General features: G+C 44.2%; 1 protein-coding gene across 3 annotated transcripts in view; it reads left to right on the top strand.

The window, feature by feature from the left end:
- IRF7 (interferon regulatory factor 7) overlaps nt 1-4426 on the top strand; it is a 118503-nt gene extending 114077 nt beyond the window's left edge. For 2 of the 3 annotated variants that reach the window (XM_030201290.1, XM_030201289.1), the window contains exons 10-11: nt 2608-2726; nt 2998-4426. In XM_030201290.1, the coding sequence (XP_030057150.1) occupies nt 2608-2726; nt 2998-3183 (305 nt within the window). In that variant the 3' untranslated portion in view covers nt 3184-4426. Of the gene's footprint in view, nt 1-2607; nt 2727-2997 lie in introns of those variants that run through there. The other variant, XM_030201291.1, reaches the window with a different exon arrangement.
- Nucleotides 4427-23426: the final 19000 nt, after the last annotated feature.

The raw sequence follows: 23426 nt of genomic DNA, 5'->3' as shown, positions 1-23426 counted from the left end.
ATGTTTGTAGACTCCTCATTAGATATCTAGAAGTCACGAATGAGTTTTGCAATTCGGACAGACTGGGTTTTTGATACACAGAAGCTTGGCCTCGTGGCTTCCAAGCCCACAATTGCTAAATGGCTGAAGGAGACTATTGTATTGTCTTATTTGCTTGCAGGGAAGCAGGCTCCTCAGGCCTTGTGGGCTTATTGTACGAGGCATACAGCAACATCCTGGATGGAGACTACCTTACTGTCTCTAGCGGATATTTGCACGGTGGCAACGTGGTCGATGCTGCATACCTTTGCCAAGCACTATAGGGTGAACGTTGCGGCGTGCTCAGAAGCAGTTTTAGGGCTTTGGTCCTCAGGGCAGCAGCATCAGGATCCCACTCACTCTGTGAATTGCTTTTAAACATACCACAGGTTCTGGAATAGTGGGAAGCTATATAATAGAAAGAGAAATTAGGTCTTACTTGATCATTTTCTTTCCATTAGTCATTCCCACTATCCCAGAGGCCCACCCGAGGTTTCTAACAGGTTTAGTCAGTATGAAGTAGCATGAAATGTTGCTACCAATTGGGTTTTTCAGTGAATCCAGACTGCCCCAATTTGACTGCCCCTATCGGACCGACCGTTCACTTGTCTATTAGATTGTAAGCTCTTTGAGCAGGGACTGTCTCTCTTTGTTAAATTGTACAGCGCTGCGTAACCCTAGTAGCGCTCTAGAAATGTTAAGTAGTAGTAGTAGTATTTGTGACCTGGATTGGCCACTGTTGACTCACTATGGTTATTCTTATGACTGTCACCTTGCATGGTGCTTCCTCTAAATCTCTTGTTCTCTACAAGCTGTCCAGAGATGAGAGAGGTCCACACATGTTTGCTCATCTGGTTAGTGTTAGGTTAGCGAGTTGTTTAAGGTAGTTGTGTTTATTAGTTTCTTTACTGTTTGTTTGTGTAAATACTGAGGAACTGGACTGGATGGAAATAGAGCTATTTCTCAGCTTAGTTTTCAGTTCTCTATCTCCAGCTGTTGATGGATGGACACAACTATCCCACAGGTTCAGAATTAGTGGGAAGGACTAATGGAAAGAAAATTCAGGTAAGACCTAATTTTTCTGTAGGGTTAAATGATCAATATTCTCAGTGGAGAAGGGTAAATTGTGGGGTTTCCCAGGAATCTGTGCTGTGTGTTGCACAGCAATGCCAACACAGCCCATTCAAAGTGAATGGACTGTGTCGAGATTAGCTCACTGCCAGCTGCTAGCGCAGCTTAGTAAACAGAAAAGTTACTGTTTGACACACAGTTTTTCAAAGTAAAATCACAAGAGAATTATGAATAATTGCTAGAAGATCTTACAAGGCTCGGAGAGTGGTCATCCAAATGGCAGGTGAAATTTATTGTGAGCAAGTGCAAAGTGATGTATATAGGGAAGAGGAACCCAGACTAATAGCTATATGATGCAGTGTTGCACATTAGGAGTCACCACCCAGGAAAAGGGTCTAGGTGTCATAGTTGATACATTGAAGTCCTCTGTGCAGTAGAGGCCAAGAAAGCAAATATGTTAGGAATTATTCTTTCTATTTTAATTTTAATTGTAATCATGCCACCTCTGATCTGGCAATAGCCTATCAGTGCGTTGTAAGCCACTTTGAGCCTGCAAAACTGTGGGATAAACGTGGGGTATAAATGTACAATAAATAAAAATTAGGGAAGTAATTGGAGAATCAACAGAGAATATCACAATGCCTCTATATCGCTCTATGGTGCAACTGCACCTCAAATATTGTCTGGTCCCCGTATCTGAAAAAAAGATATGACAAATGAATTAGAAATGGAACGGAAAAGAGTAACGAAAATGATAAAGGGAATGGAATGACTCCCCTATGAGGAAAGGCTATTCAGCTTAGAGAAGAGATGGCTGAGGGGGAGATACAATAGATATCTATAAAATTATAAAACAATCATCATAGTGAAACAGGTAGATGTGAATCGCTTGTTTACTCTTTCCAAAAGTACAGGGACTGGGGGACATGCAATGAAGCTACTAAGTAGTATTTAAAACAATTTGGAGAAAATATTTATTTACTCAATATATATTTAAGCTCTGAAATTTGTGGTCAGAGAATATGGTACTAGCCTTTAGCATAGCAAGGTTTAAAAAACGTTTGGTCAAGTTCCTGAAAGAAAATTCCATAAATCATTTAAAATCATTTTATTTAGACTTAAGGAAAATCTTCCTGAGAAAAAGTATCATGAAATCTGTTTTATTCTTTCGTGATCCTGCCAGATACCTGTCATCTGGAATGGCCACTGCTGGAAACAGGATACTGGACATGATGGACCTTTGGTCTGTCCCAGTACGGGAATGCTTATGTACTTTGATCGTCTATTTAGTGTACTTTATACTGGATCCTCTCTGGAGGCAGGGGATCGGTTAGATGAGCTCCTGTGGTCCCTTTGAACCTTCAGTTTCTATGATTCTTTTCAGAAGGAGAAGCAGTGAGAGTACAAGTGGCAGATTTAGTAGAGTCTGGCTTTACAATTGGTATTCTGTACTTCAGATGATGTGTCTTGGGGACTCTGTGCTATGTCTCTGGTAACTCTTCTTGTTCCTTTCCTTAGAGTTAAGGGATTATAAAGCTGGCCGTCGAAGGTCTCCAGATTATACCCTCTACTTGTGCTTTGGACAGTGTTTCTCTGAAGAGGGAGAGAGGATAGAGAGGAAACTCATCCTGGTGAAGGTACATAATGAGGCTCTCATCTCCTTCCTGGCCACTTCTAGCACCCAGTATGGACATTCCAACTTGCAAGCACATCATGAGTGTTAAATTCCTCAGTGACCAGAATGTATTATCCCACCCCATCAACACATCTTGTCGTATCCCATTTCGCACCAAGTCATCACCACACTTAAAGCAAACAAAATTCCTGCTCTCCTAATTGACAATACAGTATTACTTCATGTAGAGACTGCCCCAGGGTAACTTAGCTCTTGTCTTTATTTTTTTCCAGATTGTACCACAGTTCTGTGCTCACTTGCATGATCTAATGCAGAGAGAAGGTGCTTCGTCTCTGAACAGTGAGAACGTCAGTCTTCAGATCTCCAATGGCAGCAACAACAGTCTGTATGAACTCATTGACTCCTGCGAGTTAATGGACATAGACATTTCCCAGTTAGGAAGCCTTTTTCATTTCTAGGACACAGTGTGTGTTTTGGAGTCTAGGGATGATGGATTAGACTGTACTTACCCCCAACTCCTTTCATCATTGGCTTCAAACATTTCTCTTCTATGTGCAGCTGATTAGAAGCTGTTTTGATCCTGCTAATGCCAATTCCACTAATCTCTACTTTGTATTGAGTCCAGTTGTAGGGAGGTTCAGCCCAAACTTGGTGGAGAAATGTTCTTTATTGTTTTAATTGGTACTTAATTGCAGGGTCAGTCCCGTTCACGGGACAAGACCATTTCTAGGTAGGGGCTGCTGCAGAGGAAGCATTCAGAGTCCCTGGGGAGCGGGTATTCCTCAGAGTAATATGCTCATTGACAGAGCATAAAGGCCAAAATAGCCCATCCAGTCTGCCCAGTAAGGTATGTAGGATTGTAACTGATACTTCATGAAGGCTGCCTCCTATGCCATTGTGTTTGTGTCGCCGTTGTGTGATAACGTTTGCACAGAGCAGTTTTTATAACCATATAGTGGCAGGTGTAGGTCCATTGATTACCAAACTCCCGGTGCATGTTGGTACATGACCTCTGGCTAGTACTGTTGCTGCTATAGTTTAAGTGAAATGAATATAAAATAGGGGAATAATCCCTGGCTAGATGCAAATGAAGATTCAAACTACCAGATCCCAGACCTGCTTCCAAGTGAACTATAAGCCAGAAAAGCAGGAAAAGACTAAGTAAAAAAAAAAAAAAAAAGCACTAAATTTGTAGCCTCATTGGGATTGGAACTTTGTGGATTAGGAGAGCAAACTCAAGAAAAGCATAGAGGCTGAAAGAAGTAGAAAGATTTTGGCAACTTGTTATATGATGCGCAGCGAGTAAGCAGTGGAGCTGGGTCTGGAAGCCGTATCTCTGGTTTATCATGCACTAACAGTTCCCTGCTTTTCTTCTGGAGAAAGAGGGATACATGTATTTATTATGTTTTTTTTTCTTGAAGTATTGTAATATATAGTGGGCAGACGTGAGCAAGAGTTTTTCCTCAGCCTGCTTCTGTGATACAGACAGATCTTGAGAGCACTTCAGCATTTTATGGGGACCTTTTACTAAGCTGCAGTAAGCATTAATGTGTGCTTACCTCAGCACCACGGGGTACGCTAAGGTGTCCCATGCTAAGCTGCAAATGTGTGTACACTACCCACTCGCTAAAAATATTTTTTATTTTTTAGCTGAGGGACAGAGAGTGGGTGTTTCTGCACTAATCAACATGTCGGCATTGCCACAGGCTAACTGATTAGTGCAGGATTGGTGTGAACCTTTTTTCCTACAAAACAGGTGGCAGTAAGGGCTCATGTGCTCATTTTGGTTAATGGCTGCGTGCTAATGGCAACATTAATACATGGCCTTGAAATTGAAAAATGGAAAATCGGCCATTTTCTGGATGCAGTAGAAAGGGCCTTGGTGCACAGGAAAGACCCACTTAAGGGCATGCTAAGCCACTTTTTGCCGCAGCTTTGTAAAAGAGCCCCTATATAAACAGACATTTTGTTCAATGCATCTAGGGGGTCTTTTACTAAGCCACAGTAGTGTTTTTAGCTTACAGTAGAAACCAGGTGCTGGTAAACACCGAGACGCCCGTGGGCATCTTGGCGTTTACCTCCAGCTGATTTCTACCACAAGCTAGAGAGATGTGGTAGCCATGTTAGTCCACTTTTAAAGGTAATCAATAGAAATAAAACAAATTAAAACATGGAAAAGAAAATAAGATGATACCTTTTTTATTGGACATAACTTAATACATTTTTGATTAGCTTTCGAAGGTAGCCCTTCTTTGTCAGATCGGAAATAAGCAAAGGTTGATAGATGACAGTCTAACAGGATGAGGGTGAGTTAGGTGAGAGACAGGGAGAGCTGGGTAGATGAGGGACAGGGAGATATGCATGGAGATAAGAGGATGACAAAGCAGTCCTGTCTGGTGGGTGTCAAAATATTTAATCATTCTGACTTCAAAGGTCTTGCATTCCTGTATTATGTTAAAGTTCCCTTTCAGTATTCGTACCATAAAATCACTGGTACAGTGTTCTGGTTTTGTAAAGTGCTGTCCCACAGAGGTGACATCCTGGTTGGTACTGGCATTTTTCATATGATGTCTGTGTAAATTAAATCTCTTCTTTAGCATCTGACTTGTTTCTCCAGTGTAGCACCCTTCATTGCATTTTTTACACTGAATGATATATACCACATTGGAAGATGAGCTGCAAACTATGCCAAAACATTTCACAGGACCCACGGTCATTCACAAAGGAAAAATATTCAACATTAAGGAATCCTTCACATGCTCATGAAGGGTGCTACATTGGAGAAACAAGTCAGATGCTAAAGAAGAGATTTCATTTACATAGACATCATATGAAAAATGCCAGTACCAACCAGGATGTCACCTCTGTGGGACAGCACTTTACAAAACCAGAACACTGTACCAGTGATTTTATGGTAAGAATACTGAAAGGGAACTTTAAAACAATACAGGAACGTAAGACCTTTGAAGTCAGAATGATTAAATATTTTGACACCCACCAGACAGGACTTAACAAAGATCTGGGTTTTCTAGCCCTTTATAAACCATAAAATTGTACTGCTTTGTCATCCTCTTATCGCCATGCATATCTCCCTGTCCCTCATCTACCCAGCTCTCCCTGTCTCTCACCTAACCCACCCTCATCCTGTTAGACTGTCACTGAAATGCTTTGATTTTTCACTTATACATACTGTCATCTATCAACATTTGCTTATTTCCGATCCGACGAAGAAGGGCAACCTTTGAAAGCTAATCAAGAAATGTATTATCTTATTTTCCTTTCCATGTTTTATTTTATTCTATTTCTATTGATTACCACAAGCTAAAAACACTACCACGGCTTAGTAAAAGACCCCCTTAGTGTCTACAAAAAGCAACTTTTTCTCCAAACTGCCACCCCCTTAGTGTCTACAAAAAGCAGCTTTTCCTCCAAACTGCCACCCCCTGCTCCCCCCAACCATTCCAGTTTAAACCCCCTGTCTTGAACCTGTGTCTGGTCCTGGGAACTTCACATTCCATAAAATTCCTTCTAATCTTGCATAGTGTTTCTGGGGCCTATTGTGGATTTGTTATTGTTACTATGTTTAGCTGTTCTTTGTGCTATCAATAAAGTGTTTTGGAAAAAAAAAAAAGCTGCTTCTCAATCTTAACATTTTGAGATGTGAACTGGGATACAGGAGCATATCCTAAGGGAAGAGCTCTTAAACTTTGTGCTATGGATCCCTATGAGATTAGTGAAACCTGCAGACCCCTTCTCAGAAAAATGCATATAAATGCATAAAATAGAACATATGGATAGAGGAAATCAAATATTCTCAACTGTAGTTGTCAGAATATTAAAAAATAATGGGGTCGATATTGAAAGCGATTTAAACGGGCAGGAGAGCCTCCTGCTTGTTTAAATGTCTTGTGCCCACCCATCCACCGATATTCAGTGCCACTTAACTGGACAGTGCCGCTGAATATCAGCAATTACTGGTCATGTCCCAAGCAGGCAGGTCGGGGTGTTACAGGGGGCATAATCGGGGAGTAGCTGGGAATTATGCAAATACCGGCAATGTTCACATAGCTGACCAGGCATGTACAGCTGCATAAAAGGCAGCCAGTTTTACCTAGCTACCTATGAAGGTGCTGGCACAAAATATGGCGAGCACTTGCTTATCTTCTCCCCCCAGCAAGGTCCAATTTTGCCCTTCCCATCTACCAATAAGTACACATACACCTCTTCCCACCTTTCCCAAAAACTAAAGACCCCCTCCCACCTTCCTAACAAAAAAACCACCCCCTCCCACCCACCCTTATTCATAATAGACCCTTCTCCCTGGGTCTGCCTGGACTCCCTGGTGGTCCAGCGGAGCGATAGAGGTAGGAGTGAATCCCCTTGGGGGGGGGGGGGGGGCATATTCTGACTAGGGGATGAAAAAGAGGTGTTTTTCTTCATTGGTTGAGAAGGGGTCTTTATTTGTCTGGGAGAGGGGTGTTTATTTGTGGGAGGTGAGAGGGGGACATGACCATCAGCCAGGACCTGCATAAGGGCCAGTGGCATGACACACTTCTGTCAGCCACTGATATTCAGTGCCGTAGCATTGGATACTGGGTCCTAATTCTTCCTGCAGCAGTCAGCATTTAGCAAGCTGCTGACTGCTTCTGTCTGAATATTGACTGGAACAAATATGAATGCAACATTATGAATTACACACTTTCAAAAGAAAACATACTTCACTCAACCAAATGTGTTCTGGTTTTGCTTTTTTAGGGTATAATAATTTTAGATAGTAAGTTTTATTGAAGTTAACAAACATTTTTGGAGTCATTTTATTTATTTGTTTTCATATTTATATCCCGCTTTGATCCAAAGTAAGTTACAATAAAACATACAGAAAATCATTAAAAACAAAGCAACTTCCAGTTTGGTGGCCATGCAACATGAATGCGATTAAGTTTGCTCCATACCTCTTTCACTGATTCTTCCTGAGGAAAGCTGCACCACTGAATATATCCCTTCAAGCTTTGTTAGAAGTGCCAATTACTTCAACAAAGGTACTGAACTTCTCAGTGCTGTGTATATAACATCTATTTGTTACAACTTTGCCTTACTCCTCACTATCAATTATAATGTTCTATTACGTATTCTGTTGACATTGCAAGTAGTATACCATGCCATACTATGTATTCTTAGTTGAATATTTTTACTGCTGTAATTGCCTATTGCTCATGTTTCATCTATTCGTACTGTACACCGCCTTCAGTGAATTCCTTCATAAAGGCGGTAAATACATTCAAATAAATAAATAAATATTAAAGGCATAAGTTACCCCATCAATTAAAGACATATATGTGATTAAGGCTACGAAGCTGGGGGCTGGAGGGGGGAACACAAGGGTGCTGGAAGGGCATTGCTTATGGCATTTACACCGGAGACGGGTGGAGTAGAGTGAAGCAATGAACAGACAAACAAGCTGATACAGCAGTCAGCAGTTTGGAGGAAAAATTGGAAGAGATATGGGAATGGGTAGAGCAATTAGAAAGCAGAGCGCACATGGTAGAAATGAAGTTCCACTCTTCTCCTTTCCTTGGTCTAACTAATACGCTTGAAGATCAAGAAAATTGGTGCAGGTGCTCCAATTTGCAAATTTTTGAGTTACCTCAGAATGTTGAAGGGGATAATGCAAAGCTGTGCCTAAAGAAAATTTTGGAACAGTGCTTCCCTGGGTCACCCACACAGCTTTCATGTGAGATTGAAAGAGCGTACAGCGAACGACGCCTGAAACCAGACCCAAGGATGTCCCCACCAGCATTCATATTTAAGCTCTTGCATTTCTCAGAAATAGAACACATCCTTAAATTGACTAGACAACAGAAAGTTTGCAAATTTGAAAAATTGGAACTAAACGTATTTCCTGACTGAAGCAGAATGGAACAAACCTGCTTTTGTCAGTGGTAAATGAGCCTATATAGGCTGTGAATTGGGCTTTCTAGAGGCCTCTCCAAAGGTATCCAAGGCCTTACCTTTGGCTTCACATCTGTTTTTTCTTATCTGATGTGTGCATGTTTACACTGCTTTTATCTCTGAATCCCCCTGCCATAGCCAGAGACCTTCACCCCCCACCATCAGTTAGTAACTGGGGAGAGAAACATTCCTTTTTCTGTGTATGTGTATTTTACCCTGGCCAGGTTCTGCACATCTATATAAATAAATCCCACCTCGAACATTCTGAAGCTCACTGCAAGGCAGTGAAGCACTGAACTCCTGTAGTCTTCTTAGGCTAGTCTATCAGGACCACTCACCCTGACTCATAGACCCGCCCTCAGCCACGCCCCATCTGGACATAAAACACTACCTCAACGTTCTGAAGACAACCTGCTGAAAGTCATCCCTAAACAGTTCGTAAGTTCATGGTGGTGAAGCCTTCAAAATCACCATCTCTATGCCCTGCCCTCGTGTCTAACGTCATGACGTCGAGGGCGGAACACAGAGAGTGAAGGGACTGTAACCCCCTCCAACAAACAACGAACTAGGCAGGGGGAGGAGTAGGGAAACATGCGCAGCGTGTTTCCCTACTCCTCCCCCTGACTACGAATCGCTACACACCCTCCATTGCCCCAGGTAAAAATATCGACGCTACATCACGAAGCTCCGCCCCCTACCCCCTTCCCTCCTCCACACATCATCCTACCCCTCCCGCCGCCGCATCACGAAGCCCCTCCCAATCCACCGCCTCCCCACCTGCAACGGCAGCCAGTACATAAACACAACAAGAAAACAAACAACTCATACAACGCACCTCCGTAGAGAACCATCTCAGATTGCCAGACGTCTCTGCAGCCGCTCCACCTCTCTCCTTACGTCACTGCCCCTGGAAAAAACCCCAGAGGAGCGCATCGACGTCAGAGGGGAGAGGAGGCACGGCTGCAGAGACGACCAATGTGAGATGACTAAAACAAGTTCCCTAACACTCAAAAAACTAGCGCTTGCTGATGCAGCAAAGGTGTCAAAGGTATGTCCTCAAGAACAAGACGCTGAGACTGCCTGTCAGCCTGATCTCCTTTTGATGAAACTCAGGATTTCTACGAAAAAGTAAAAATGCAGCCTGAACACTGACAACATCGCAAAACAATACACTTAATTCATCTCGAGGGCACCATACGTCTTTATTTTTACTGTTAGGAACTGCACGAAAATGTCGTCCTCACACGATCATTAATCTGCCTTCTGGCACGAGCCACCAATTTTTAAAAAACACTAAAGACTAGCTACGATCGGGCTAGGAGAGAGGCAGGTCTTTTTCATTGTTGTTGCTGCTGCTTTTCAACACTCAAGCGTGCCCAGATCTTCCGAAGTCTAACGCAGACAGGCTCAGTGATGGTGTCAGCAGACAGGCTGTCCCGAGACCACAGATACGATCAACAGCAGCACACATCACAGAAGACAGGTCAGAGATGTTTCTCACAAGGAGTTGACGACGGGCTGCACCTCAGTAACATCACATGTGGCACACAGAACAAGTACAAGGAGAGTGGCAGACTCCCTCAAATACTCCCCCTCCCACAGCTGCCTCTCACTGGATCTCTAACATCCAAACTAACCTCTCTCTCACTCTCTCTAGAACACACACACACACACAAGGGACAGGGAGGAGATGAGAGGGGAGGAAAAAAACCACCACGTACACACTCTCTCTCTCACTCTCTCTCTCTCTTAACTGGCTATAAGTGAGAACCGGCTCAAATGGTTGTGTTCTGCTATGCAAAATTTTGCTGCTGTCTTCCCATTTTGACCCTAGCCTTGCACACTTTCTTTCACAAACACATACATATACACACTCTCACTCTCTCTCTTAAATCACTCTCACAGTCTCTCTTTCACACAGACACACACACACACACTTTCACTGTCTCTCTCTTCCACACACTCACTCTCACACACACACACACACTTTCTCTGACTCTCTCACACACACGCACACATATACACATTCTCACTACACTGGAGAAAAAAAAAATTGACCGTTGTATTCAACACACACACACAAGGGACACGGAGGAGATGAGAGGGGAGGAAAAAAAACACCACATGCACACTCTCTCTCACTCTTAACTGCCTATAAGGAGCAACTGACCCTCCACTGTCACAGGGACTACTAGCACCTCTCTCTCTCTCTCTCTCTCTCTCTCACACACACACACGGGACATTGGGTATGGAGGGGACGGCAGGGGAGATAAGGTAACAACTGGCTCAAATGGTTGTGCTCTGCTATGCAAAATTTTGCTGCTGTCTCTTCATTTTGACACTAGCCTTGCACATTCTCTTTCACACAGACGCGCGCACACACACACATATACACACTCTCTCACACAGACACACACACACACTTTCTGTCTCATACATACACAGACACACATGCATATACACACTCTCACTCTCTCTCTTAACTCACTCTCACAGTCTCACTTTTACACAGACACACACACACACTTTCACTGTCTCTCTCTTCCACACACTCACTATCACACACACACGACTGGAGGGGGGGGGGGCAAGGGAGAGAGGAGAATCGCTGGGTGGCTACAGGGGGGGTAGGGGACAGAGGAGAATCTCTGGGTGCCTGGAAGGGGAGCAGGGGAGATAGAACAATTGCTGAGTGGCTGGAGGGGGGGCAGGGGACACAGGAGACAGTCTCACTCTCTCTCACACACACACACACACACACACACTCATTCTATCTCTCTCTCTCTTTCACACACACAGTCACTGTCAAACACACTCTATCAAACATACACACTCCGAGGAAAACCTTGCTAGAGCCCGTTTCATTTCTGTCAGAAACGGGCCTTTTTTACTAGTGTGTACATATTTGATCGGTTGCTCTGTTTTGGGCTGGGCAAAAGAAGGGTATAACTGCACTGTGCTGGTATTTTGTAGGGGAATATAGAGCTTTTTTTCCTTTCTTTTTCTATGGCTTTTTGCTGTGATATTCCATCCCTATGCACTGTGGACATATAGCAGCAAGTCTCTGTAGGCCAGACTCTTCATCCCCCTTTCTTGTGCACAGGAGCAAGAGATTGCCATGAATACCATGTGTGAACTGATTATTCTGCCGGCATCATATTAATGATATCTGTCATATCCTATTTCCTGGATAAATGTTTGTCTGTAGCCTATGCACGTTTGTCATCTGAAACTACAAAAGAACTCACAAGGTACCATCAGGAGTCACTGCTGTTCAAGATCACTGGCCTAAGCACAAAGACAAAGGGGTAGTGGAGCATGTAACTTTACGTGACAGCCTGCACATGCATTCAGATCGTCATGCATATGCAGGCTGTCGCATAAAGTTACATGCACAAAAAGGCATAAAAGGGGCAGGGAGTGGGTAGGCGAAGAGTACACTCAGCATTGGCATATATGTAGGACCTATTCTGTAAAGTGCACAGGCTGATGATGCTCAGCTGCTGTGACCTACACCTATATAATGACTAATTTCATGCAAACCTGGGTTTTATGACCTAGAGTGACTGAGTATTGCTGCTGTTTAGAGATAAGGCATGTTCTCTGACCTTTCCTGTTCTCACATTCCAAGCCTTTGTACCCTCACCAACTCCTTTCCTATCTCCCCCTGAACACCTGAGCCCCTCTCACCTCCTCTGTCCTCTCTGACCACCTAACCCTCCCTCTGTGTCAGAGTGTATGTGTGTGTATGGTGTTGGTATCTGCTCTTGTGTGTTTCTAAGTGTACCTATGGGTTTGGTGGGGGCTACAGCCTGGCACTCCCACTGTGCAATTGCTCACACTCTGAACCAGGAGCAGTAGTGAACACTTGCTGCTGTGGGTGTTAGCCAGTAGGAGACAGAGACAACAGAGGAGAAGAGCATTTGCAGAGCATGTACAGGCCTAGAACGCTATCCATGGTCCTGACTGAGGATCAATGTGTGTGAAGGTTCAATAAGAAAATCAAAATACATCTCAGCAATCAGCTGGAGGAAGTTCTTGAGCCCACCACAAGGGATGGGACATGCCCTGTCGGTGCATGTAAAGGTCACCACAGTCCTAGCTTTCCTGGCCACAGAAACCTTCCAGATCCCCCTCAGAACCACAGCTGGCATCAATCAGCCTGCTGTATTGCTCACTTCTTACAGAGCTTTCTGTGACAACACCCCAACCCCACCCCCTGTATATTAAATTCCCCATACGAAAGGTAGAGCAACACCAGACAATGTGCTTTCACCTAGCAGGCTTCCCCTCTGTGCTGGGAACTATTGACTGCATCCATGTAGCCCTGAGAGACCACCTGCAAGGAGTGAGGCTGCCTACAGGAACAAGAAGTCCTCCCATTCTCTGAGCATGCAGCGCATCTGCAATGCCACAAATGTAATAACAAATGCTACTCTGGTTCCTGCCATGACTTGTTCATCCTGTCCCAATTTGGCATCCATGACTGTTTCCACAGCAGTCAAATCACTGGGACATAGCTGTTAGATGAGCTCTATAGAACCACCCACATTCTGGCTGTCACAAATCACCTTTCTCCTTCCCACAGCATAGTCCCTCAGCATGCAAGGACCCAGCTTAAAAATGCTACATTTTGCGCTTGTGTAAGGTGACAGTACTGTACACACAACAGTGTTCTCACATTATCTAACATCCCCTGGTTTCCATGCAGGTGACTGAGGCTATCCCCTAGGGCCATGGTTAATGACCCCCACTGTCCACACACAGGGGCTTGCAGATACAGTGAGGCACAGCGGAAAACAATGGCAGTAATTGTATGTACCTTTGGAATCCTAAAGTCCAGATTCAGGTGCTTAAACTGTTCAGAGGGGAAACTTCTGTACACACCCTCTAAAGTATGTGACATATTCCCAGCCTGGCCATCACTCAGCACATCCCTGAACCAGAGGATGCCATGCAGGAAGACAATGATGATGAGGGGAGAGCTCTGCAACCTTAAGATCTAACACCTCCGCAAGCATATCAGTGAGCAGTAATTGCAAGAAATGAACTGATACACATTTTTTGTGAAAAGGAGAGGCATTTATCTGTGTTATTGACATGTATCTATGTGAACTTTCCCCCTCCCCCTTAAGGCCCCAACCCCCAACATAACAGTGACAGTGATAAAAGATGTGAAACAAAAATGAAACCCTGCTATCTTGATACGGTGCATACAATGGGGATGCCAGGACATGAGTCAGTGCAAACCAATTACCAATACTGTGGTGTGGCATCTGTGAACACAATGTGAAATAAAAATAAAACTACAGTGTGGAGGACCTTAAACAATTATGGAGGAATATGCAGCACAAAGCACACAAAAACGAGCTGCACTGCGTTGTAACGTTCCTGTTAATACCATAAGCATGACCAGCTCGGAGAGGGACCTATTGGGCATATATGACCCTTCTTCCCCTTCCTGTGGCTACATGAAGATGGTGGGGGACCTACAAAAAAGACCTGCAGCGCACTATCTGCTAGTGCGGGAGGCTCCCCCTGGAGCCCTGGCCTCCCCATGAGAATTAGGGAAGAACAGGCATTAGGGCACAACCGTGCAGTGGAGAGAGGGGGGCATAGAATGGGTGGTGAATGGGGTTGGGAATAGTCTGTTGAGGAGCTGTTGGCAGAGTTGTTCGATGGCATCAGCATACCAGCAGCTGGGAGAGAGGGGAGGCAAGAGTATGATTAAGGGCCTGGAGCTCACTGGCTATGATCTCTAGTGTAGCCACCACACCTTGGGCCTACTATCTCCCAAACCCCTAATATCTTGCTGCATGCCTACAAACTCTGCCCTGAGCTGGGCCTGCTGTTCCTCAATGTTCCTTACTAGGATCCTCCAGCTCAGGGTCACTGCTGACATTGTCTGCTGCATCATCACTGGCATCCTCCACATCGACTCTCCCCTCCTGGCTGTACATCATTAGGCTCCTCATCCTCCAAATCTTGCTCAGCTTCCTCCTTGACTTCCTGCTCCTCTTCCTCTTGCCACTCACTCATCTCTTCACAGCCTCTCACTCTGCAGCTGCTGGGTGAGGTGGTCAGAAACCACTCCCTCCTGCTCTCAGAGGTTCTTAGCTGGCTCACCATTTTCTGAAATGGCCACTTCCTCCCTGTTGCCCCCCTGAGCAGACAAGAGTGCTGTGAAGTGAATCAAGAGGAAACTGGGACGTTAGCATGACTGTAACTCTGACAGTGTTTGCTTACTGTAAGGTAACCAAGCACTTGAGAGGAACAGCTACTGCACTGCACACCTTGCCTGTGGCACTACCAATGAAGGCCTTGTTTATGAATCCAGCACCTTAGCTGCTTTCATATCTGCAGAAACAAGCATCAGTAACAGGCAATGGAGGCAGTTTGGATATAATCGTGTGGGGTTGATAAACCCAACCCAAAAAGCTGGTGCCAGGCTAGAATGAGAGAGATTACTGAATACTGAGGCTGCTCAGTAGCCACAGAACAGACATCCAAGCAGGTTAGTAAACTGTTATCTTGCCGTGGCACTGAACAGTAGTCCTCTGCTTAAGTGACACATTGATTGATGGTTCACTAGTGCTATAATAGTAGCTTTGTAGCACATTTACAAAAATCATGTGGAGAAAAAAAAGGAGTATAAGGATGAGGTCAGATGGAGGTATATGCCCTAAGCCAGGGGTGGACAACTTATATAAACTGAGGGCTGCAGGAATGTAGTATCTCTAGCAGGCCATAACTATCTAATTTCAGAACCAAAAGTACTAGTACTACTATTATTAATTTCTATAGCGCTACTAGACGTACACAGCATACGTGCACAGAACTCCATAAACCTTCTGTGCTAAATAAATAGAAATTTAGCCAGAAATTATGGGAAAAAACTGCTAGTGGCTATTCTGAACTTATTTGCAAAATACAGTATTTAAATTGCCAAAACTTTGGTTAATGATATTTTCTGTGTATACTTCCCATGGTCTTGTGAGTCACATAAATCCAATGGTGGGCTGCAGGTTGCCCACCCCTGCCCTAAGTTGTGCTGATTTACCATTGTGCCTGCATTGTTGTAAGGTGGTGGGGGGGGGGGGGGGGGGGCATGCAAGGAGGGCACTAAGAAGTACTGTGGGACTAAGTTTAATTACTTGGAAACATTTCGTAAAAAAGTTTAAAAATGAAAAAAAGATTATTGTGCAATTTGAGCTAATGATGCAGGCCAATTAGTTGCTGCTGAGGCTCTGTGTTGACAGTATCTACCACCTTAAGTAGTTTTGGAAAAGACATACAACCTAAATGGCACAAAAAACAAAGACAAATAATTCTGCTTTTGTCTGGCAGGCCCTGGATGAAGTGACCGGACACCTTTATAACTGGGCTATTCATTCAGTCATTAAAAGCTTCACAAACAGACGGGCCTTAAGCTTAGCCTTGAATTTAGAGAGAGTATCAATGTTCATAATGCTAATGGCGAGGCATGGTTATAGAGTCACAGCAGCCTACATCCCCCACATTTTGTGGTTCTAAGTCCCTGGTAAAACGAAACCCAGCCCATTCCAGTAAACATACTCCACAGGAAAGTTTCCCATCCTATTTTTACATCTGCTGTACAAAAGCTGAAGACACAAAGAAACCAGAGAAAATCACGTTTCTATAATGGAATAAAGTGGAGGATGTGTTAGGGAAACCCACAATAAATATCTTTGAGTGTAGTGCTACCGATTGCCAAATCCTGGTTCAATGGTGTTTTCACAGCTTAACGTGAGATCCCAACTCAGCGACCTTGGCCTTGAGTGTATCTCTAGCATCAGTGTGTGGTAAAAAGCGGCAGTTGTGAAGTCATAATACATGGTGACATCACTGCTACTTACTACCTCTTCCCTGTTCTTAGTATATCATTTCCTTGCTAGTTACACAGAAAGGAAGACATGACTTCTGCCACTGGCAAAGAGGTAGGCACATTTTAGAAAATGTGACTGAACTCTTCTATAGACCCGGCAGGTTGGCTCCCTGGAAGGGTGCCCTGAGCAGGTGCACATTTTGCCTACCTGTTCTGATATCCTTTGCTCTGGGGGATTGACTGATTTAAAAAGTCCACTTATCTACTGTTCTAGGTGGATTACATTCAACATATAAAATAATAATTAACACATGTATGGGAAAGGGGGCTTTGCAGGATGTGTTAGGGGAGAATGGCTCTGGGCATGTGTATGAAGGGAGGGCTACTATGTAGGTATCACATCCGTCGCTCCCTCCGGCTGGTCCTCCGCGGGAAGCAGGAGCCGGTGTCCACCACGACGAAGGCCGGCTTTCTTGAGGCCACGGAGGGGAGCCAGGGCTCGCCGTGGTGATGGCCGCCCAGTCCGGGGCCGAGGCCGGAGGCCGGCGATTGCGGCGGCCGGACTCTCGATCGTCGGCTACGGGGGCTGTGTTTGCGCCAGTAAGGGAAATGGCGCCGAGGTGTGATGGCCGGCGTCTTCTTCATTCTCAGGCGCGGGAACCCAAAGCTCCGCCTCAGAGGAGTTAGACTGGAAGGCCAGCACGATAGATCCGCCTGGGAGATCGGTCAGAGCCAATCAGAAGGGTTCTGTCGATAACCAAGTTCTGAATGGCCGGCTATGTCTACGGGGGCTGGGCGGCTGTCTGCCGAACAGTATTTAAGGAATGAGCCTGAGATAGGATGTTGCTTCAGGTTCTGTTACCCGAGGCCAGTCTCCGTGGTTCCTGTGTTCAGTTGGTTTCCTGGTGTTGCTGATTTTGGACTTTTGGACTGTTTCCTGGTTTACTCTGCTAGCTGCCTGCCTTGACCTTTTGCCTGACTCTGACTACTCTGCTAGCCGCCTGCCTTGACCACCTCTTGCTTGACTCTGACTACGCTGTTAGCTGCCTGCCCTGATCTGTTGCCTGTTTGTGGACGTCTCTATTCCACCTGCCCGCTTCTCTCCTGGTTCCAGTCCCGGTCAGTCCGTCAACCCCGCGGTTCCTGAAGTCCCGTTGACCGCCTGCAGCTGGGGGCTCAACCCTTGGTGAACGGCGGTCGCCGCGGGTGAAGACTTGGGGTTGCACGGCTGTCCTTTGAGGTCCTTTGGGGCCTTACGGGACCTAAGGGCTCACCTTCCTTGTGGACAAGACAGTAGGATGTTTATTCATGTATTAATTTATTTATTTATATTTATATAGCAAACATTTGCTAGACCAGTTAAACAAGAGTCCACCTAGTGGAGAGAGGGGGATTCAGGGAGGAAATGTATAAGAAGCCACTGTGGATAAAGGACAAAATTCAATATATGGCACCTAAAATAATCATCGTTGAAAGAAAACCTGCTCAGCACTATTCCATAAACTGCGCTTAAAGTTAGCTGCAGTTATAGAATAGCGCTTATGCCTGGGATCCACAACTTCATTTAGGCGTGACTTTGTACACTTGTGGAAATGTGGTGCACATGCTCATGCCCAAATTAGGCATGAATTCCACCTTATTCTATAATTATACATGTTACTGAAAGGAGCACCCCCGAGATCTGCCTATGACCCTGCTATTTCCATGCCCCCTTTTTTGACTCACACGGATCCAGTACCTAAATTTATACACATACATTTTAATTATTTCTACTTAGTATCAATAATTGCTGGTTAAAAGACCAATTATTGCATTAATTAGCTCATTCAATTAAATCAAATTAGGGGCACACCCAAATTTGCGCGTGCAATTTTTAGCACTTTTTATAGAGTTTCGGGGAAAGTGTGTGGGAGAGGATGATTAGGGGTAAATGTACAGGAATCAGTTCTGTAGGAAGTGTATGTTAGGGAGGGGGATCATGGGATGTTTTGTGGGGTAGCTCTAATGGAAGATGTCTATGGAAGATGGGTGGCAGTGGCCCTGGGGGTTGTATTTAGAAAATGGGGCTTGGGGATTCTGGAGACAGTTTTTGAAAGATGGGTTACTGTAGCTGTGCTCTGGGGAACAGTTATGGGAAGCAGAATGATGGAGGGCAGCTCTGGGATGTGTGCATTGTGGGAATGCTATTGGGATATGTTTGGGGATAATGAGTATGGGAGATTGGGGGGGGGGGGGTTAGGAGTTATGTAAGGACAGTTGTTTCTGAAAACCTATATTTCTGTACACACACATAGCCTCTTGACCACACCCCTCCCTAAACACACACAGTCTTCTCTATACCTTTTCTAAATTCAACTCATGTTTTTTGAGATAGTGTGACTAGAATTGCACACAATCCTCAAGGTGCCATGGAGTGATACAGATGCATTTTGATAACCTTTATTTTATTCTATATTACTTCCCTAATAGTTCTGTTTGCTTTTTTGGCTGCCACTGCACAGTGGTCAGAAGATTTCAGCACATTTTCCACGTTGACGCTTAGATCCTTTTCATTAATGATAGTAAATGACGGCAGATAAAGACCTGTATGGTCCATCCAGTCTGCCCAGCAAGATAAACTCATTTTACATGGTATGTGATACTTTATACCCGAGTTTGATTTGTCCTTGCCATAATCATGGCACAGACCATAGAAGTCTGCCCAGCACTGTTCTTGTACTACATTCTGAAGCTAACGTTGAAACACTTTAACATTTACACTCCAGCCTATCCATATCTATTCAGTCACGATCAGGGCATAGACCATAGAAGTCTGCCCAGCACTGGTTATGCTTCCCAATTACCAGCATCACCACTTTATCTCCGCTAAGATTCTGTGGATCCATTCCTTCTAAACAGGAATCCTTTGTGCAGTGCCGTACCAAGGGGGGGACGGTGGTGCGCTGCTGTAAAAGAAAATTGCCTCGTCGGCCCTTCCCTTACTCTCTCTGTCCTGCCCTCGAGGAAATAGGACGTTACATCAGAGGGCGGGACAGAGAGAGTAAGGGAAGGGCCGACGAGGCGATTTTCTTCTTTTACAGCAGCGCAGAGGTGCCGGGTGGACGGAGCTCGTAAGACAGATGGGGACTGAGAATGGGGGGGGGGTGCCGTGTCACCTGGGTCGAGGGGGTCACACCAGGGGGGGAGTGCCATGTTGCCCTGCAGCTGGGGGGGGGGGGTGCACGCAGCAGCGATCCGCCCCAGGTGGAAATGAACCACGGAATGCCACTGCCTTTGTGTTTATCCCATGCACGTTTGAATTCCCCTCCTGTGGAAGAGCATTCCACATATCCACCATCCTCTCTGTGAAAAAGTACTTCCTGACATTACTCCTGAGTCTGTCCCCCTTCAACCTCAATTCATGTCCTCTAGTTCTACCGCCTTCCCGTTTCTGAAAAAGGTTTGTTTGCGGATTAACACCTTTCAAATATTTGAATGTCTGTATCATGTCACTTCTGTTTCTCCTTTCCTCCAAGGTATACGTTCAGGTCGGCAAGTCTCTCCTCATACGGTTTGCAATGCAAATCCCCATACCATTTCTGTAGCTTTTCTTTTAACCACTACCAGTCTTTTTACATCTTTAGCAAGATACAGCCTCCAAAACTGAACACAATACTCCAAGTGGGGCCTCACCAATGACTTGTAGAGGGGCATCATGTCACGTCGGTGGTCGTGACCCCTTTCAGGCTTACCTTATTTCTGGGGGTCAGCTTCTGAGCTGGCTTCTGTCTGTCCTTTCTGAGTTAGTTCTGTCTCTGTGTGCTGGCTGCTTCCAGCGTGGCTCTGATTGCTCCACTGTACTGCACCTGTGTATGTTGAGCCTTTCTATGCTTCAGTATGCTTTCTGCCTGCTTCTTGGTTTGTGCTTCCCTCGCCTTCTGGTGACCAGAAGCAGTGTCTGCCATAGACTGTCTTGCTGTCCCAACCATTCCAGGCTTCAGCCCAGTCTGGTCCGGATCTTCCAGGCTGCCAGACTTGTCTTTCTTGTTTGTGCCGTAGTTGCCTTGAGATTGCTGCAGCTGAGCCTCAGCTGCTGATGGGCTTTATTAATCACCTAGAAACTTCTGTGTTTGCCTTTGCATCGCCTAAGGTCCCTGGTATGCTGGTGTGCTCTGTGCACTTCTGCCTAGCCCAGTTTATTGTCTGAGATTCTTGCCTGATTTTAGTCTAGTCTTTGTGTAGTGTATCTTGTTCTGTATTGCTTGTTTTTCCCAGTCTTGTTTCTTGCTTGTATTTCTCTGTTTAGTTCTTGGTTGTCTGTGTTTCTTGTTTAGTGGCTGCCTGGCAGCTTTCAGTTCTGTCTCTTACCTGTCTGTGTTTCCTTTCTTAGTGGCTGCTTTGCAGCTTTCAGTCCTGACCCTTAAGCCTGTGGATTTCCTGCCTAGTGTAGTATTGTCTGTCTGTGAATCCTAGCCCAGTTCCTGCCTTGCTGCCCATGTATATTCCTTTCCCCTCTGACCCTTAGTCCTACCCTGTTCAGCCTAGTTGGATTCCAGTTCCTGCTCTGTCCGGTAAGTCCTGCCGGCCACCTGCACCTGGGGGCTCAACCCCTGGGGAATAGTGGTCAAGTGTAGGTGAAGTCTAGCTGTCCCTGCCAGAGTTCTGCCTTGTCTCTGGTGTGGGGTGGTTTTGCCTGTCACTGCCGCTCCTCGGCAGTGGCCCAAGGGCTCACGAACCCAGGTTCTGCTTTGAAAGCCTGACACATCAATACCTCCTTTCTTCTGCTGGTTATACCCCTCTCTATGCAGCCTAGCATCCTTCTGGCCACGGCCGTCGCCTTGTCACATTGTTTCTTTACCTTTAGATCCTCAGACACCAACACCCCAAGGTCTCTCTCCTGAGTCAAGCTTACTAATCTCTCCCCTCCTATTCGATATCTCTCTTTTGGGTTTCTGCACTCCAATGCATCACTCTTGTGGAACCTAGAATCCTGTAGCGATAATTTGAGGTATTCATACGTATATGCATCACCTTACACTTGTTTGCATTAAATTTCATATGCCATTTGGATCCCAGTCTCCCAGTTTTGTAAGGTCGTCTGCATTTTCTCACAATCAGCACGCAATTTAACAACTTTGAATAATTTTGTGTCATCTGCAAATTTGATCTCTTCATTTGTTCTTCCCATGTTCAGATCATTGATAAATATGTTAAAAAGTACCAGTCCCAATGGATCCTGGTGTACTCCACTATTACCTCCTCTATTGGTGAACTGGCCATTTAACCCTACTCTTTGCAATGCACTTGTGTGTGACTGTTAGCTTTCCTGCAGGTTCTAGTTTAAAAGATGATCTATTACTTTTTTAAACATTCATGCCAGCAGGCCTGACTCTACACTGGTTAAGGTGAACTAAACAAAGCTAGGGCAACTGGATTTAAGACTTTTTCACCAATTTAATTCCTACCTCATTTGTTCTAGTAGAAAGAGGACAATCAATGGGACACTGTGTTAACAGTAATATTTGTACCGTACAAATATTAAAAAGGCCAGCAGATGGACATGATCCTTGTGAGACACCTGTTGTTAATGACTTCAACTCTGATACATCATTCCCTTGTACAACACAAAAACCTCTATTCTCTAAAAAGGATTTAAACCATTTTATCACTTATTCCAATTTATTGTAATCCATTTATCAAAATGGATTTATGGTGTCAAACGCAGCTGACACATCTGAATCATCAATAAAAACAATGCTGTCTTTATTGAAACCAGTATGTACTATATCAAACAACGACAATAATAAAAGCTCAGTATTGTGATGTGATCCAAATCCAAACTGATTAGAATCTAAAACCTCATTCACATCCTAAAAATGCACCAATTGTTCATAGACTAATCTCTCCACAACCTTTGCCATAAAAGGCAATGACATCGGCCTATAGCTCTCAACAGAATTCAAATCAGTCTTCGGATTCTTCAATAATGGTCTTACAACAGCCCTCTTAAATACATCCAGTACCTTACTTAATTCAAAACATCTATCAATAATTATCCTAAACAAGGGAACTGTTATCTACCTGAGTCCCTCAATCACAGATGTTTGACATATATCATTTTTGAAAACACTATTATTTACCTTAGAGAATGTATGCTCAATCATTTTTTGGGAAACCTCAGAAAAAATAACCCATAGTTCACTTTCCTCTAAAGGACAATTACTCTTAATTGGTCAAAGTGATCTGTTATCTGTTTTACCTTTCTAACAAAGCCACAAGATCATTACCAGATATTTGAGATAAATTCAAAGATATATTCCTTTCATTTTGGACCAGCTAATTAATTACAGAAAAAAAAAGCTCCTTGGCACTTGAAAAGATCCTTGTTCAGTCTGTTTATCATACAACTCACATTTGGCTTTAAAAGTCATATTCCTGTATTCTGCCATTTTATCAAGATAAGCAACCCAAGTTATCCTCGAAAGATATTTTCTCCATTCACACACAGTTTTTCTTAGCTCCTGCTTCATTAATCTAATTTCATTAGTAAACCATGGAACTTTACTAGATCTTCTCACAGTATATTTTTTCCATGGGGGCAACAGTTGCCATAGACTCAGATAACACAGTATTCCATTTTTCTACCTAAACATCTACTGAATCTTTCTCATCAAATTTTGAAACAGATAAGTTATTACTCAGTTCTCTTTTTAAGTCTTCCAATTCAAAGAACTTTCTACTAAAAGATATTATATCTTTTTCTCTTTAAGAAAATTACTTTCTCCATTACAGATTATTCCCAATGTAATTAAACCATGATCTGACCAAGGTAGAAACTTCACTGTATTCTCAAAAAACCCTGTTCCTTTAGTTTAGGTACAAAAACTAAATCTAAAATATGTCCTGCAGTATGTATAGGGACTTCA

The sequence above is a fragment of the Microcaecilia unicolor genome, chromosome 4 (genome assembly GCF_901765095.1).
Source record: "Microcaecilia unicolor chromosome 4, aMicUni1.1, whole genome shotgun sequence".
NCBI classification, from domain to species: Eukaryota; Metazoa; Chordata; class Amphibia; order Gymnophiona; family Siphonopidae; genus Microcaecilia; species Microcaecilia unicolor.
Note: the sequence above shows the minus strand (reverse complement) of the source record. Positions and strands in the feature narration are given on the sequence as shown.